Source organism: Manis javanica, chromosome X, assembly GCF_040802235.1.
Source record: "Manis javanica isolate MJ-LG chromosome X, MJ_LKY, whole genome shotgun sequence".
NCBI classification, from domain to species: domain Eukaryota; kingdom Metazoa; phylum Chordata; class Mammalia; order Pholidota; family Manidae; genus Manis; species Manis javanica.
Genome location: NC_133174.1, coordinates 127,943,700 through 127,961,239, shown reverse-complemented (window position 1 = coordinate 127,961,239; position 17,540 = coordinate 127,943,700). Strand labels below are relative to the sequence as shown.

Here is a 17,540-nt window from a genome sequence, read left to right as displayed (position 1 = left end):
AAAGGATAAAGGTATTTATTCAACAAATGCCTAACTGATTGCATAATATGATTTGGACCCAAAGTCAAAATGGCTTTCCTTCACTTGCCCCCTGGACAATCCCCCTCTAGTCACAGGCCTCTGTGAGATCTCTTCCTGAAGGAGAAAGAAGAATACCCATGGTCTTGGCAGTCAGATCACACAGTTAGAAGCCCCTATGTCTGGTCTCACCTATCACACGTTATTCCTTTTTGTGTCATTGGAAATGAAAGAATAAGTGGGGAGGGGGAATATAAATAGGCAAAAGAATAGTTTATGGGGTGGCAGGATATGTGGCAGAGAGAGTCTGGTTCCCTCTATAGCCCTCATTTTTTAAGATTATAAAATTTAATTGGGAGAGAAAGGTTAGAATAAGAAAGGTATCTACAAACACTAGTAGAATCATCCAGTTATCAACTTTGGCCCAGGGGTTCCATGAGCTCAAGGCACAGAGTTTGATTCTCTAATTTATTTTTTAAAAATCTGAGGATGGTACATAGGGGTTAGTAACAGAGCTGATGTATTTATGTGTTTGGGTTTGCCACTTCGTAGTGAGGCAGACCCCCTCCTCACTATATATCCAGGAAGGCCCCTCTGCATCTGTTTACCTTCAATGCCCACCTCAGAGTGGCCATACCATTCATTCTGCAGGCATCCTGAAAACACCTTGTGAATGGAGTTTGCATAAGCAAACAGTGAGTGTTGTCCCAGTGCAGAAGTGGAAGAGAAAGAGTGTGGGAAAGCCCTCCTCATTTTCTCAGTACCATCTCCTCAATCTTCCCAGGTTCTGTCCTTTGCCTGAATCAGAACTTCATCCTTTAGTTTTTTCATGCCTGCTTTGGTTCAAGGTCCCAAGAGAGAAGCAGGAGGAAAATTTTTAAAGGCCTTAGTGATTGGTGCTCAGCAGACGGTAAAAACATGGAGTCAGTGAGTAGGAACCTCTTTACAGGCCATCCCATACCCCAGACACTTGGCCCTGCCCTCAGAGCTCCTTCTGACCCCTCTCTTAGATTATTTCCTTTCATGGTACTTGGAATTTGAATTGCATACATTCTGAGCCAGGAAACATCCTCCTACACTTCAGAATCAATATCGATCAGTCATTCGTCAATTATTTTCAACAAACTTTATTGAGTATAAACTATGTGACCAGAACCATGCCAGGAGATGGGAACATAGTGGGGCTGAGACTCAGCCCTGGCTTTCAAGGCGTTCAAAGTCCAGTGGAAGCAGACCGGGGTATTTTATTCCCCCCGTGAATACATGCCTGAAAAAGTAGATACTTGAATTGTCTTGAGGTACTAAAATTAAAACTCTCTTCTACCTTGTCTTCCCTTTTCTTCTGGGAATGCCAGAAGTCCAAAGGAGAAGACTAACCTGCAGGGAATTTCAGACCAATTGGCAGCAGCATTCTGTAACCATCCATCTCAGCCCCTGCAACCTTCAGCCCAGCGGCCTTGCAGACACACGAGAGTGCGTCTGATAGGGCAGCAGCTGGTTCAAGCCTGGGGAGAAGTAGAAGAGGAGGTGACATCAGCTGCTCTGTGAAGCAGTGGAATGTATGGAAGGGGCAGGTGTGGCACCTCTAATGGGCTAAGAAGCCTGAAAGAATCTCTTAGTTGGGAGCTCAGGCAAGAAAAGGACCAGAGTCTGGGCATTTGGTTTTGCATCTACCTCAATTCTGAACAAATCTGGGAAGGGGTCCTAGAGGTGCACAGTGACAGCTCCAACGTAGAGCAGCTCTACTATTGGGGGCTTCTTTTTTGGCATCAGGAGTCACGTGAAATGGTGAAATAATCGCATCTGTTTGAAGGTAGAGATGTGGATAGACAATTCTCTCTTGCATTCTTGACCTCAAAACTTCTGTTTTCTCCTCAAGATTAAATTATAGAACAGGGAAAGGACAGAACTTATCAATGGAGTGGGGCGAGCAAAAAAGCCAAACTTCATTCCTGAATTGGAGGGAGAGGCTGCCTGAGCTTGAGGAGCAGGAAAAAAGAAAAAGTTACAAGATTGGGGATAGGCCAGGACTTAAATAAGGAGGCTAAGTTTGCATTTCCCAAATACTGCTTATGGTCCACGACCCAAGCTCTCTGCTTGGATGCCAAACCCGAACGGAATGATGAGGGGGCGCAGAGGAAAAACCGGGTTAGGACCGCAGAAATTGACTTGAAGTGAAAAGCCAGCAAAAACCACTGGGTGGCAGCGTGGTGCGCGGGCGCAGCTCTGCAGTGCCTGCAGCCGCTGCCGCTACCGCGGGGGCTGAACCCGCCTGGGGCCCGGGCCTCTATCCCGGGTGGCTACAAGTGTCGCCGAGCGAAATACCTCCGCGGTAGTGGGGGTAAGGGGATACGATGTGAGTCCCTGCCCGGGTCAGGGAGCTGGCGAACTTCCCCGGCGCTCCAGCCCGGGCGTCATCTACCCAGCTCAGAATCAACGCTAACGAAACACCCAACCGGCATCCCCCGTCTCCCAGTCACCCCCGGTCCCCAGCCCCACTCCCCAGCCCGCCAGGGCCTCCTCCATGCCGCCTTCCTCCTGGGGCACCTTTCGGGAAGAGGCGGGGAGAAGGGTGGGGCGGCGGGGCGCGGCCTTGGCCCCTACAGGTGTTAGCCCGAGCGTCCGGGGCCCCGCGGGTGGGGCAGGCTCGGGAGGAGCAGCGAGGGAGGGAGGGAGGGCGCAAACGGGGAGGGAGAGAGGGAGGGGCTCCGGTGGGGGGGGCGCCGGCGGAGGCCGGCGCGCTCTTCCGGAGGGGCCCGCGGCGACGGAATTCCTCTGCTGAGACTGTGCCGCGCCCAGAGCCGCCGCCGCCGCGAAGATGCCGTGCCGTTACCTGTTTGAGCCCCGTCGGAAAGCTGGCACAGGCCAACTCCTCCCGAGGGTCAGGCCAAGAAGTTGCAGGGACTAGTCGGCGGCTCGGAGGGGCCAGGGCCAGGGCGCGCGCCCTCCCTCCGCCTCCTCCCTCCCGCCGCCCGCGCTCGCCGCCTCTCTCCCACCCGCGCTCCCTCCTCCCTCCTCCCGCCTCCCCGCCCGGCCCCCTCCGCGTGGCACGGGGCGGGGGGTGCCGCGAAACTCCGGCCCGAGCCGCCCGGACTTGCACAGTGTCCTCGGGGCGCAGGGCCGAGCGCACGCAGTCGCGCAGCTCTGCCTCCGCCTGTCCGTCTCGCTGCCATCCCGGCCCGGGGCTGTGGCGTCGGCTGGACCCGGGCAGCCAGCAGCCCGCGCGGGAACCGGACCAGCGCCGGAGGAGCTCGGACGGCATGCTGAGCCCCCTCCTCGGCTGACGCCGGAGTGCGGAGCAGCCGGGTCGAGCGCCGGCCGGGGAGACGCAGGCGGCCAGGGTGCGAGACCGAGCGGGCGAGCCGCGGAGGCGCGGGAGGAGGCGCCGAAGCCGGAGAGGAGCAGCAAAAGAAGTGGTGGTGGTGGGCGTCGTGGCCATGGCGGCGGCTATCGCCAGCTCGCTGATCCGGCAGAAGAGACAAGCCCGCGAGCGCGAGAAATCCAACGCTTGCAAGTGTGTCAGCAGCCCCAGCAAAGGCAAGACCAGCTGCGACAAAAACAAGTTAAACGTCTTTTCCCGGGTCAAACTCTTCGGCTCCAAGAAGAGGCGTAGAAGGAGACCAGGTTGGAAGGGGCTTTTGGCTCGCTTTCTCCCCCCACCCCCCATACTTTACTAGTGTGCAGGGGGCTGGAGGGCGTGTATGTGAGCGTAGGTGAGTTTGCCGGGGGCCCATCTGGTGCGGATGCGGCTACCTAGCCGGTGTGCGGGCGTGGGAAGCGATTGCCTCCTTCGTAATAGTGCCAGGCTTGCTGCATTGCTACTGCCCTGGGACAGGCGCAGAGCCTGGGGGCCTACCCTGCCCGGGAGGCGCGCCCGCCGCCTTAGACCGGCCACATGTGTGCATGCCCTGGGCTCTGGGCAGCCTTGACCCGGACATGGGTATCCTGCGTGTGGCGTGGAGATAGCAGGCGCCAAGCTGGGCAGACATCACTGCACTCCCCGTCTTCCCAGGAGAACCCGGGGAATCCCTCGCTTTCTCCCGCATCTCTGACCCTTCCCCTCCGCTTCCAACCCCCAAGGGCCTGGGCTTCCCCTGTCTAGGCATTCTGTTTCTTTGATCACTTTTAAGCTTACCACGACAGACTTGTGCAGGTTTGAAATAATGTGCTGGAGAGAGGGGAGTGGATTCATAGAACCCTCTGGCAAAGAGCTTAGTGACCTGGTTAGACTAGTAAAACTTGGTTACTTGCTACCAAAATGTAGGATTGAAGAGAGAATTTCAACTCACAGCCAGATTGTGAGTTCTTCTGAACCTATTCAGTGACAAGAGTAGCGCGAGATCCTGGTGCCTGGGGAAATTCACACAGCTCTAAGTGTCTGGTTGCATCAGGGTAAACCTTCAGGCGAACATGCGGCTTATTTGGCCATTAACCAAAAGAATCCTTTACAGTCTTTTCTTACTTTTAACTGGATAAGTATTGCAGGACTTCAGGCTCATTCATCAAGCTGTTATTACTCAGTTTATGTGTTGTGCACACCTTGAAATGGAAATGCAGACATACGTTTTATGTTTGCTCAAAGTTTTTAAGGCATTAGCTGTAAATTAGGCTTGTTTTTAAAAGGCTTAAGTGGTTGCAAAGCGTGATTGTGTGGCCCCAAAAATCACATAAATATTATTTCAGTGCAGGTTTCTATATTCACTAAAAGCACATTTTGGATAACATGGCTGTTTTTGGTAAATTGGGTATTTATTACTCTATGGTGATTCATAAATTGAGAGTCATTTTAATTGAGAACACATTTTGGATAATCATTTTTCTGATATTAAATTTGAAAGCAAGTATGAGCTCATTTTCTTTCCTCCCCACCAACAAAATTACCCTGCTCTTTTTGCACCCATTTTCCCCTAAGGATAATTAATATGCTAGGGAATGATAATGGTTGTTTAATTCTCCACTACCCCCTTTTTTGGTAGCCTGGCTCGATTTTCTAAATACAAGTCCTTTGATGGGGTTCCAGGTTACTTATGCATTTTCAGCCTCCTTAGAACAGAGGGGGCTATTTATTCAAATTACGGCAATTCTGAGGGAAATCTTTGCTAGTGTGTTTTTTGGTCCCTGGTTGGCAAACCACTCTAAATTATCTTTGTAGTTCTCCTTTTCTTCCCACATGGAAAGTGGCATTTTATTAAAAGGCAGAATATGCCATTTGCCACCCCATTCTCAATGCTCAGTGAGTTAGAGTACCACTCTGTAAGCCAAAGGACATGCTATCAGAAACGAGCTGCCGACAGAAGCTTTAGGGCTTTACTAATGTTGACCAGGTAGAAATCAAATGTTTCTTCCATTTGGAGTTGTTTTTCTGACACTTGGGGTGTGTTTATTTCCTTTAGGACTCTTTAAAATTATAGTTTGACCTTTTCCAATAAAATGTGTAAATGGAATTAGAGTTTTGAATACTGGGTCTTTTCAACTAGACATGCACAAATGATCAATTGATCCAAACCATTGTTCTTTTTGCAGAGCCTCAGCTTAAGGGTATAGTTACCAAACTGTACAGCCGACAAGGCTACCACTTGCAGCTGCAGGCAGATGGAACCATTGATGGCACAAAAGACGAGGACAGCACTTACAGTAAGTGACACCAAAAGAAATAGCATACCCTAGCATGTTGTTAATATTGTTTTGTCTTCTTTATTTTTTAATAAATAAAACAACCCTTGCCAAATTCTGGAGTGGATGCAAAATAGAGTCAACACTACATAATCCCGTTTATGCAGGTTCATAGAAAGGAAGTTGAACATGACAATATCTAAAATAGTGAACTATAGCAAATAATGTTGACACCATCTGAAGAAGAATCCAAATGTCATCTCCATGGTAATCTGGATAGATTTGTGGCTGTCCTTTGGATTTTATTACTTTTTTCCCACAGAAAATTTACTCACCCACACACTGATCCTGAAATAGCATGTTATCGCTACTCTTAAGAACCCGTCTCATCCTGAGAAGAGTAGTTTCATGTCATGATAATTCATCATTGCAAGCTTTCACTTCTGCTCCCTGCTCCACACACACACACACACACATACACTGATGACTCTGACTGAGACTAATTGGAATTTTAAGACTGAGACACCTGCACAGGTGGATCAAGAGATTTCTTTTAGTGCTTTATTTTTAACTATGGTTTAAGTAAAGACCACGTCCGAGACCATAATGGTGAGCCTAAGAAGGAAACACGTAAAAAATAAAGCCCATTGTCTTTTTAAATATTGAAGTAAGGTGATTCTAGGATGTTACATAACCTGTTATTACATCTGCTTTATTTATTTGGAGTAACAATAGCATAAAGTCAAAAATAGTGAAGCCCTCTCTTCAATAATAAAATTGATGTTTTCTTGCAATTTACAGATTTCTGCAGACCTAGTAAATAAATGTTCCATGAGGCTAAAACATCTAGTTCTCACAATTCCTTCTCCATTTTCCCTGATTTATATTGCATTTTCCTCAAACTTAAGTAATTTCCCAGAAATAGTCTCATTGTTGGCTAAAAAAACAGAAAACAGCCAAGAAAGCTGGTCTGAATGCTAACAAGTCCCTCACAGCACTTTTAGAGATGCTTTGCTGTAGACAGCAAAGCCACAGACAGGTCCCAGTGTTAAGTGTTAAAGAGATTCGCACCTGTTAAGAATGCATCCTGGGCTGATGGCCAAGCATGACCCCAAGAGGGAGTCACCTTTAAGTGCCCTTGAAGAAAGCCTTGTTGATACCTAGAATGAAAAACATGCTACGTGGTTCTTTACTATTTTGTGAAAAGCTATGTTACTGTTGTGATATTAAAGTTCTACAATATGCAGCCTAGATGTTGTTTTATACATACTCTTCTATTTGAAAAAGTCAAGTGTGACTAGAATGGTTAACTGTAAGTGTATAACAGACATTAGTACATAATGATCAGTAATGCAACATTCCTATAAATTATATGTACAAATTGGTGTTTGGGGAAGGAATTAGGGACATAAAGTACTCTGTTTTCCAAAACGTCAGCAAAATAGATCCACTGGGCATTACTGAAAGAAAGTTCATGATAAGCTGTTAATGAGCCCCTCCCATTGAAGTTTCCTCCCATGTATTTTTAACATTTTCTTCAGATCAAAATTAGAGAAAAAAATTATTTTGGGTCCAGTGTTCGCATGTGTTTCCTGAAAAGGGAAAAAAAATTAGAAGATTTTTTTAAGCAATATAAATAGCAATATGCCAAATGCATGAAGATCACACTGTATGTAGTCATTTTAGGATATGTATATATATTCATACATATACACACATATATGCAAATCAAGGCTCTGCTTCTTAGTAGGGAGCTTGAAATCCTGTAGTAGGTTTTACTCTTCGATTCCTATATATGCATAGCTTCTGCCTTTGGTTCTCTTATAACTTTTGACTGATATGTGTGGCATTCCTGTGTACTAATGATATTGTAAGGCCTTTAAAGAGCATAGCCTGATAACCAGAATCTGTGTTTAGGCAAAATGAAATAATGAAAGGTAAGTCAACTGATGGGTGAGTATTACCATAACGTGAAGTGCGCAAATGAAAAGTATCTTAAAAGAAATAGCAAGTCTGTGGGGCTTGACTCTTCCTGTGATACCAAGTGTGACCAGAAACCAGGAAGCCAGCTTATCTTCCCCATGGCGGATATTGCAGGGCAGAAGCCATCCTGAAACAAGAATGTTTAATGATGAAAATGATCGTCATAAAAACAAGTCTAGCTATGAAAATTTATTCTTTTCTTTTCCCCTAAAGTCAAGCAGTTTTCTTGGCATTCATCATTTAATTAATTATTTTAAATGAGTGGAACAAGACTACAAGTTGTTTTCTTTTTTCCTCCAACCATCGACTCTTCTATTTATATAGTACTTCCTTAATATGTATTCCTGGTATTATGTTTATATTTTTCATGTTTAATTAATTTTTAGTATTTTTCATATTTTTTTCATTTAATTCAATTTGACTGATATTATGTTTTAGTTCTAACATGGTAAGCAAGGACATGGTAAAACAAATCAGTTTACATTTACCCAGATACATCAATTTCTAAAAGCATGTTTGATATTACCCATTTAGGCTGACCTTAGGTGGTTTTATTACAGTGGTAAAATGTCAGTCCAATAAAAATCTCATAATAAGCAAATCAGCTATTGTAGATTATGTATTTCCCCCTGAAAAGGAAAATACGATAGACATTTCATGGCAGCAGTTTTATTCTATCTGCTTTGGGTGCAATGAAGGCTATTTTAAAAGAATAGGCAACCTTCCCTTCAACTCTCCAGTAGTTACCAGTGCAATGTGTCAAGTCTTTCCAATCTACATTAGGATATACTTTTATTAATTACTCCCTTTGAGAAATTGACCTTAGTCCAACTGATGAAGGATGGCCTTAGTGTCATATTCGGCAAACATCAAGTGTCAACTATGTACTCACCTCTTAAGAAGATGGTCCTTCAAGGTAGGAGTTTAGTTGTGTTTATGTAGATGCAACAGAGAACAAAACAAAGAAACAAAGGCCTTTTTATTTATTAAAAGCTTCTTCAAAATTTTGATGGAAATGGGAGAGGAGATTTTAGGTATTTAATGAGTGTGTTTTAGATACACAAATGAAATGAATAAATTTTCTCATATTTAGAATATTTTCATCCTAGTCAAAATAATATCATAAGCCCATGAAAAAGTATTCCAGATTTAGAGGAACAAAGGCATATAGGAAAACACTGATTCTGTCCAGGCTCACCCCTGATATGATTTCTTTGCATTTTTATCTCGGAAGTTTGTCTCTTTAGACAGGCTTTTAAATCAACTCCATTCATGATCTATCTTAAATGTCTAAAGAAAAGACTGGACTAGTATGACCAGCCACCCTCTACCTCTGCTGCTGTCTTCATTATTTGGTTATTTTAAAGTAGTGGGTTTTTTTGCTTTTAAATCAGGTTTCATAGGAATGTATGGTACATAGTGAAAAATTCCATGTTCTGCTATATAATACCATTATTCAGGAATAGATAATCCCAGACATGGATTACTGATATGCTTTCCTTCTCTTCCTCCTACTGCTATCTGATGTTTGGAATTTAAGCATTTTATTGCTCATTAAAACTCACGTCAGAGAGTGGGTGGGGTATACAGTGAAAATCATATCTTTTTCACTCTCATTTATTTATTTTTTTGCTTGTTACAGGCTGCATTAAGAGAATTAAGGAGGTTCAGAATATTGTAAGAAATGGAGTTCTAGAAACAATTCTGAATTTCGTTATCGCTGTTTGTCATCTGTTACTTCAACTAGGATTCAGACGTGCTGGTATCCTAGTTGTCTAGTGGTATGACTTTGAAACCAAACCCATATGGAGGTTTTTGTTTGGTTTCATTTGAATTTTTATATCTCAGAGTTTTTAACTATGAGCTTTTATATAATGGGATTGTGATCTATTACATCCCCAAAATATAACATTACCATGTTTGCAGCATACAGATTGCTATCAATCCATAAATGGGCATTGAGTACCTGCTGTGGGCGGGGCATTGTCAGCAGAAAGTGCTATATCATATACATGACATGCTCTAAGATACCAGACTTCTATCCTGTGCATTGCATTGTCAAATATAGCATGAGATCCTGGCTTGCAATCTGTGCAATTACTTTCCTTTACCTCACATAACAGAAGGGCACAGCTTTTAATATTATGAGCATTGAATGAAGTGCCATCAGTGGCATGTGGTAGGAACACTTGTATTTTGAACTGTACAATATGTCCTAGCTTCTCTTTGGTAATGCCCTGATTTTAAGGGAAAGATACATTGTCGGCTCACCAAGGCATATTTAGTTCTTCATTAATATTTCTCATCTATATTACTCCACCTGCCGCAGCAGAATATATGTGCACCAAGATAAGAGATCCCGGGGAAGCTATTCTTACCCGTGGGGTGACTTTTACATTCGTGTTCACAGAAACGATAGCCCACCAATGTATCATCCTCAATAAACTTCAACACCAAGGCGAAAATCATCAACACTGGTCTATGACTCTTGAGAGAAAGGTGCACAGGCTATTTTCAAAAAATGTGTGTGGCAAGCACTACGTTATAAAAATGTACTGCTTTATTTTTATTCACAGTGTAGGAGGAGTAGACAGCTGGTTAGGGGGAGGACACCCACTGGTTTTCTCCAGTGAGTGGTGTGTGATTGTGAGGAGAGGCTGGGTGGAAGTTTCGCGCAGTCAGACCTTCAAATGGAGAAATGAAGGCCTCTTTGGCCCCAGCCAGGCTGCCCACTTACAACTATCTTGCAAAATAAAAAAATAAACAAACCTCTCAAGTTCATTATTTTTATTTTTATAACCTTTGCTCCTGGAGGCTAAGCTAGGGCCCCCCTCAACCCTATCTTGGAAAAATGTTGGTTCTTTAAGAAATACTACTCTGGGAGCAGAAGACTACAAAAATGCCTTTTTTTTTAAGCCTAGATTTATTTTGGGGTTGTTCCACTGGAAATAGTACAGATAATTTAGATGAGGGAGTTGGACTAATGTCTCTTCTAAGGTAGTAGGCCTCTCTTCCCAACTGATGGATCAGAACTGTCTGTGAATTTCAGCAGTTGTATAGGGGAGCAATTTAAAACCTCAGTTTGTTGAGGATAAAGCTACTTAATACGTAGACTAATTCCTAGAACTGGATCTCTCCAGAAGAATCAAGATTCCTCACTTCCAACACTATACAAAGCAAGGAATTGTCTTCCATTTTCTCCAGGGTGCTCAAGAATATATAGTTATAGCCCCAGTTAAGTGACTGCAAACACGAATTCAGTGTACTGAAAGGTAGACACCCTATCTATATCTGTGTGTGTGTGTATGTGTACACACATATATGTATAAAATATATATATATTTTTTTACCATGCACATACTACTTTTGGAGATCCAGACAGTCCTGCTAGAAATACTGAAAGGCTTTGGAATTCATCATTATAACATTATTTTCACATTCTTTTTGATTTCAGCTCTGTTCAACCTCATCCCTGTGGGTCTTCGGGTAGTGGCTATTCAAGGAGTTCAAACCAAGCTGTATTTGGCAATGAACAGCGAGGGATACCTGTACACCTCGGTAAGCCTTTCACTGTGTTCATGTTTTGATTGTTCCAGTTTTCATCAGATACAAAATAAAATGCACTGTATATGTGTTATCACTTCAGGTTTCTGTGAGGCGAGGGAGGGTGTTCTTGATGAAACTACATCCCTTGAGGGGACAAGATAACTTCCAGTGGCACTCCTTTCTATACCAATTAACCATTTGAAGCTAACATGTTTGGTATAAAATCAAAGATCCACTAACCATTTTTGCATACGATGTCATTTGGGATATTTGTTACTTTATGTAGCACATAGTACAGTGATCTGTCTGCTGTTTTGCTTTGTAGCTGTGGGAAGCAAAGTCATTTCTACAACTCAGTCCATGTGTATTTATCTAGGTTTACTCCTAAAGAAATTATGAGAGTTCTTCCTCAAATAAACTCTAGGACATAAAGAACAGTTCTAGAAGTGTTTCTGTTTCCTCAGTTCAGTTAGGTTATGTTTCCTGTCTCTACTTCAAATGCTGTTTTTCCATCAAGCACAGTTCAACCTCTCCTTACATACAAATTCCTGCTGGTCTTTTTCTTACAAGGTTGTCATGAACAGAGTAAAAACATGGAACTTTTTCCAAGAAATTTATTAACAGCGTAGACAACAATCCATTTAGGAACATAAAGATGGATTATGCCTTTAAAATATTTTCAACATTTTAGAATAGGCAAAAAGGGTAAAGTACCAGGGTTAGGATTTCATTCATAAAAGTAGATCTAGTTACAGGTTACAGGAGACCACTTATTCGAATATTTTTAACTCTTTGTTTTGTATTTCATATATTTTAAGAAAAGGATAAGATGTTAAAAGAGAAAATTGCTTGCCATACTTCCTGCTAGATAGCCTAATGGGGGCTATTACCATGACTAGAGAAATCTATTCCTCAAACCACAGCTTTGGTTACCTTTCAACACTCTAGTTTTTGCCTGTGCCCTGAATTCATTTCAAAGGCAGTTGTGTAGAAAGGCTCTTGGCAGTCATGATGGAAATCATGTCATAACCCTGTTTTTCAGAGGCCAAGATGGGAAGGAAATGTAGGAGAAGACTAAATCTACCAAGGGCCCATTCATTCGGTAAACCGGGTAGTCCATTTTTTTATTAAAACACAAGATTAATTATCAGCATAATCCTCACACCTTGCTCACTGTCAGCATTCCTGTCAGGCCATTTCAGCTATCTTCTTGTTTAACAAATGCAGGGGGTTTATTCTTTTTATAAATGAGAGATTTGGATTTATTACAAACTCCATGAAATCTATTACTCTGTTAATACATTGCCATTATAAATGATAGGGGAGGGGATTTGTTTCTTGGATTTGTGCATTAAGGTAAGAGAGTTTAATAATGAAGCATTTTAATTAACCTCATTGAGATCAATGGCTTACCTCAACAGGACCAGATGCAAAGGTAGGTTTTTAATAAAATAAATGACTGCTTTCTGAAACTACTGTGCAGGCATGGAAAGGAAATGGAATTTACCAGGCATACTTTTGAGAATGTAAATACCAGATGGCATAGGATATAATTACTGGTAAAGAATCTGGAATTTCATTAAGTTGTGGTCACCCTTACAGTGCCCTGATGAGAAAGGTTGATTTTTTTTTTAATCTTGCAACAATGAAGTAAAATTAAAAAAGAAAGATTTTGGGAATAGTATTTAAGTTAGAATGAGAAAAGGTCATGAAAGTTAGATAATATGTCAGGTGCCCCTACTCAAGTAAATTAGGACATTCAGTATTGCATTTAGGGAATGATGTCAAAAATTCATAGCCTGCTATTCAAATTGACTATTATTCCAGGAAACAGGTAAATGTCAACATGAGTTCATTTCTAAGGAAGGCTTCCCAGGGGAATTGACATTGTAGACTGGTGGTCTCCTTTCCATGGTGGGCAGGCTAACAGACAGCAAAATGTGGGAAGCTTTGCATACACTTCCTATTAAGGAAAATGATCCACAAGGAAGCATTTCCTATTAAGGAAAAGCAAGTGTTTTTGTTAAGGAGCAAAGATGTCTGATTGATAATCCTGGAGTTCATATAGGGTAAAAGTACCCAGATTAATCTGCTCCAGGAAAGAATTTGAATCTTCTCCAGGATAAATCTTCCAATTCTTCCCATCACTCCTCATTGATTGTGACTGGGAGTCCCTTCACCATGTAGATCACCATCTTCGGTGGGCACTCCATTTTGTCATCATCTTATTTAAAGTGTGTTGCCCAGAGTCGAGTCTGTCTTAATTACTTTAGCACCTTGTCTTGCTATGATCAAAAAGCTAAGTGAAATATACCTCATCAAGAGGAGAGGGTAACCAAAGAGAAGGGCTTGCTCTTCCCTTATGTAAAACCATGGCACTTCTGCTACTGAAATACGGTAGGCAAAAGGTTTTGTTAACTGCCACTTAGCAAAGAGAAAATAGGATTGGGCAGTGTCCTAAGGAGGAAGTTAAATAAGAAAAGGAAGCAGGGGCTACTAATGTAGGCAAGTTTGAAAAAAAAAGTCTGTTTGGAAGTTACTGAAAAGAATCTTGGTGAGGGATGACTAAAGTCAGCCTTAAAACATTGCAGTGGCAATGGCTAAAAGGAGATGGATTCGTGAGATATTTTAGAGGTAGAATCATCAGGATTTGGTGGCTGTTTGGATCTGGAGGGAAAGCAGGACCACCATGTATGGTTGAACATGTACGATTACCATTCACTGCACAGGTGGAAATAAAGTGTCTTCAGGTAGGACAGTTCTTTTAATTTGCATAATAGTGGATTATTAGGGGCCCTAAGGGAGAGAGAGTTTTATTTTTGGCATTTGGGTTAGTGGTGAAGCTATTAACCAAAATGGAGAATAAAGGAAGAAAGAGCAGATTAAGATGGGAAAGTAGATGCCTGAGTACAGCTTACAATAGAGATTTGAAAATAGGAACCTAGAGCTTGAGAAAGAGATGTGAGCTAGAGTTAAACTGTGGGAGTTATCACATGTAGGTGGTGGTGGATGCCACGAGAATAGTTGAGCGAATACATAGTATAAAAAGCAAAGGGAGTTTGTCAGACAACATTGGGGAGTAGCATCGTGTAAGCGGTGAGCAGCAGTGGCCGAGCTCATCATGGCAGATATGTCATGGTATTGCCAAAGTTAAGCGGTGAGAGTTTTCAGAAGAGTTAACAATGTCAAATGCATCAGAGAAAACAAGTAAAACAAGACCTAGAAACAAGTCATATGAAGGTCTTCGGTGATCTTGACAAGAGCATTTTCAGTGGTGTAGTGGAGACAGAAGCCAGACTGTAGTGGCTTGAGAAGTGAATGGGGAGGGAGACAGTAGAGGCAGTAGGTGTAGAAGTTCTAGGGGAAGGGGAGGCACCGTAGGTATTTAGAGGAGGACACAGGATTGAGGGAGGCTTTCAGGTGTCTTGGATTAAGAAACTTCAGTATATGTATTAGTGAAAGGGGACAGAGCCAGTAGAGAGGGAGGAATTAAAGACATAGGAAATGGGTTCCTTTATGCCCCAAAGGAGTCTAGGAGAGTAATGGAAATGAGTATAAGTGAAAGAATTAGATTCCCCTTGACAAGAAGGGATGCTGCTGTTTCTACAGTGGGGGGGCAAAGAAATGAGGGCAGGTGCAAACGTAGGGTAGTAAATCTGTAGGTCATGGGTGGGAAGGCTGAAAGATTTCCAGCCCCATGGCCTGTGTTTTCACACTGAAGTAGCCTGAGAGGTCATCTGCTGAAAAGCAGAGGCATAGTGATGGTAAAAGTGAAAGTTTGGAACAGCTGTTTTGGAGAAGGGAAGACGAAACAGCCTAACAGCCAGGGGTGGGTAAACTGTGGCCCATGGCCCAGTCCAGCCTACTGACAGTTTTGTAACAAATAAAGTTATATTGGAACACAGTCACACCCATTCACTTACTTACTGTCTGTGGCTGCTTTTGTGCCACAACAGCAGAGCTAAATAGTTGCAACAGATCCCTTCTGGCCCGCAAAGCGAAAATTATTTACTCTCTTGCTCTTCGCCAAAAAACGTTTCCTGAGCCCTAGTCAGACTATGGTTCTCAGCCTTAGCAACCTATTTGAATCACCTGAGGACCTTGACAAACCTACATTCTATTTGCTACACCCAAACCAATTCTATCAGACTATCTGAGGGTGGAGGTCTGTGCATGAATATTTCCTAAAGCTCCCCATCTAATGCTAATGTGCAGCCTGGGTTGACAACCACTGACCTCGGGCTAAGAAATATGATTGCTGAACAACACTGACAACCACCACCCCAGGGAAGTCAGAAAACATGAATTTATGCTCTTTTGGTTCTTTATCCGAAATTTCTGGCACTGATCTTCCTTTTGCTGTTCTCAAAAACAAACTGCCTTTACATTTCGGAAGCACTGTTTCCTGAGATGAAGGAAAATGCTGATCCTTGGAAGAGTTTTCTTAGTCTCCTTTTTCTGATCTTCTTTTGCATTTCTGCTTCTACAACCCGCAATTTCTTTTTATCCAACTTTACATTTGTACCATTTCTTCCCCGCTTTTGTCCATTAAATAAGTAAACACTACCTCCTTGTTATTATTGCTACAGAGACAGCAAATCACTTGCCACGGTTAATCTCAGGATTCTTGCACTGCACCCTCCTCAGTCCCTTTTTTTTTCTTGTTGCCATGGGGGACAGACTTGATGTAGGCTCAAGTGGCAGTGAAGAACCATCTGTGGCACAGAGAGTCATAATTAGCCATTATTTCATAACATATTTACTTTTGTCCATGATATAACTAAGTGTTTCTGGAACTGTAAGGAAATTATTCTTCATTGTGCAAAGAGAACTTTTGTTGATACCTTTGATTTTTCTTTACCAATAGTAATGAGTTGTGCACAGCTTTTGAGAGTTCCTCAAAACTTAACAATATAAAGCTATTTCTAATACATATTTCAGAACTTCTTGAAATAAATATTAACCATACAAAATCAAGTCTTAAATGTGAAAACACTATTCATGTCCTAGTATTTATTTTAATAGAGGAGTAAATAACAGATATTAAAAATAGGATAATAAAACCCCAAAGCTAGGTCAAAGCATTTTCTTTTTATTTTGGAAGGTTCCAGAGCTCAGCAGCAGCATTTTGACCTACATAATTACTTACCTTCCATCAATGCTAGTTTTCCATTTCCAGAGTACACAGTGTTGCTTGGGTCATTAGTGGGATGAGGGTGACTAAAATATGTAGATAAGTAGATGTCCTTTGAAAAGAATCCCTCTTCCATCCATATACTTCTAGAGATGACTTAGAGGAGCAGTTTTCCTGCCATGTTTTATGGGCCTGGGACTGCTGGAGCAGACTAGATGCAGGACCAAAAAGCGGGGCTCTCCGAGAGTCAGCTTAATGCCATGGCAATGAGGCAGTGTGTGTTAGGGTCCCAGGGGCCCAGTCTCACTTGGAATCTGAACCATGGGGACATATTTCCCGTCCCTACTGGATTATTTCCATATACCTCAAATTTACCAAGTTTCTTCTCCCATCACAGATGTCAATTTTGGTGATCTAATTAAGATGTCATCTGATTTTCCCCTGTATAGGTCTTGCTTTTTTTTCTTTTGCAACTAGTAAACAGTCCATTAGCAGACATTTTGGGTAAATATGCTGCTCCTAAGAACCCTATTGTGAACATTGTATGTTCAAGAATCCCAAACCTCTTTAGAAAAATAAGGTAATAGTCAATAAGTTGAGAAATTATCATTGATTCTTAGATATGCTCTATAAGTTTACTGGCAGCTGAATTGAGGTAGAGAAAAAAAAGTTAACACAAATTTCCCAAAACGAACAAGTGTCATGAAAAATAGGATCCAGTGGCAAAGGTTTTTCTGGGTTCAGCATTCTAGCCACTGGGCTTAGATACCATCATTTAATAGAAAGTGAGTTTATATTGTCCAGATGAATTAAAACTGGTTCTGATATATGTTTTAATTTCATACTATGTATGGGGAGGGGGTTGGTTTATGTTATGATGTCTAGGATGTTCAATACATTCAGCTGTCAACTGTGAGCTCACTCTTGCACATCTGTTTTGTTTCTCAGAGTTCAGTGTGTGACAATTTAGGACCTAATTTTCAGTAATAGGGCTTCACAGCTCTAGCCCATATTCTAATATAGAGAGGATGTTAAAGTTTAGATGAACTCATCAATCAATTGAGCATGATGAATGTACTCCTAGCAAATATTTGTAGCTTGTAAAATGTTTGAGTTATGTCAAATCTGTGTATCAGCAAGTTCATGTAATTTAACTTCTAGGGTTATTATCATAGAGTCTTATAAATTCAATAGAAAGAAATGGAGGATGCTAGTTTAAATGTTACAGCTCTTTAGGGAAGTGGGA

The 17,540-nt window shown here is 42.2% G+C and overlaps 1 protein-coding gene across 8 annotated transcripts in view; it reads left to right on the top strand.

Moving 5' to 3' along the window:
* The window catches only part of FGF13 (fibroblast growth factor 13), a 514,314-nt gene that overhangs the window by 445,089 nt on the left and 51,685 nt on the right, over nt 1–17,540 (top strand). For 7 of the 8 annotated variants that reach the window (XM_037016960.2, XM_037016961.2, XM_037016958.2 and 4 more), the window contains 2 exons: nt 5,542–5,652; nt 11,069–11,172. In XM_037016960.2, coding sequence (XP_036872855.1) covers nt 5,542–5,652; nt 11,069–11,172 — 215 coding nt within the window. Of the gene's footprint in view, nt 1–2,735; nt 3,643–5,541; nt 5,653–11,068; nt 11,173–17,540 lie in introns of those variants that run through there. The other variant, XM_017656461.3, reaches the window with a different exon arrangement.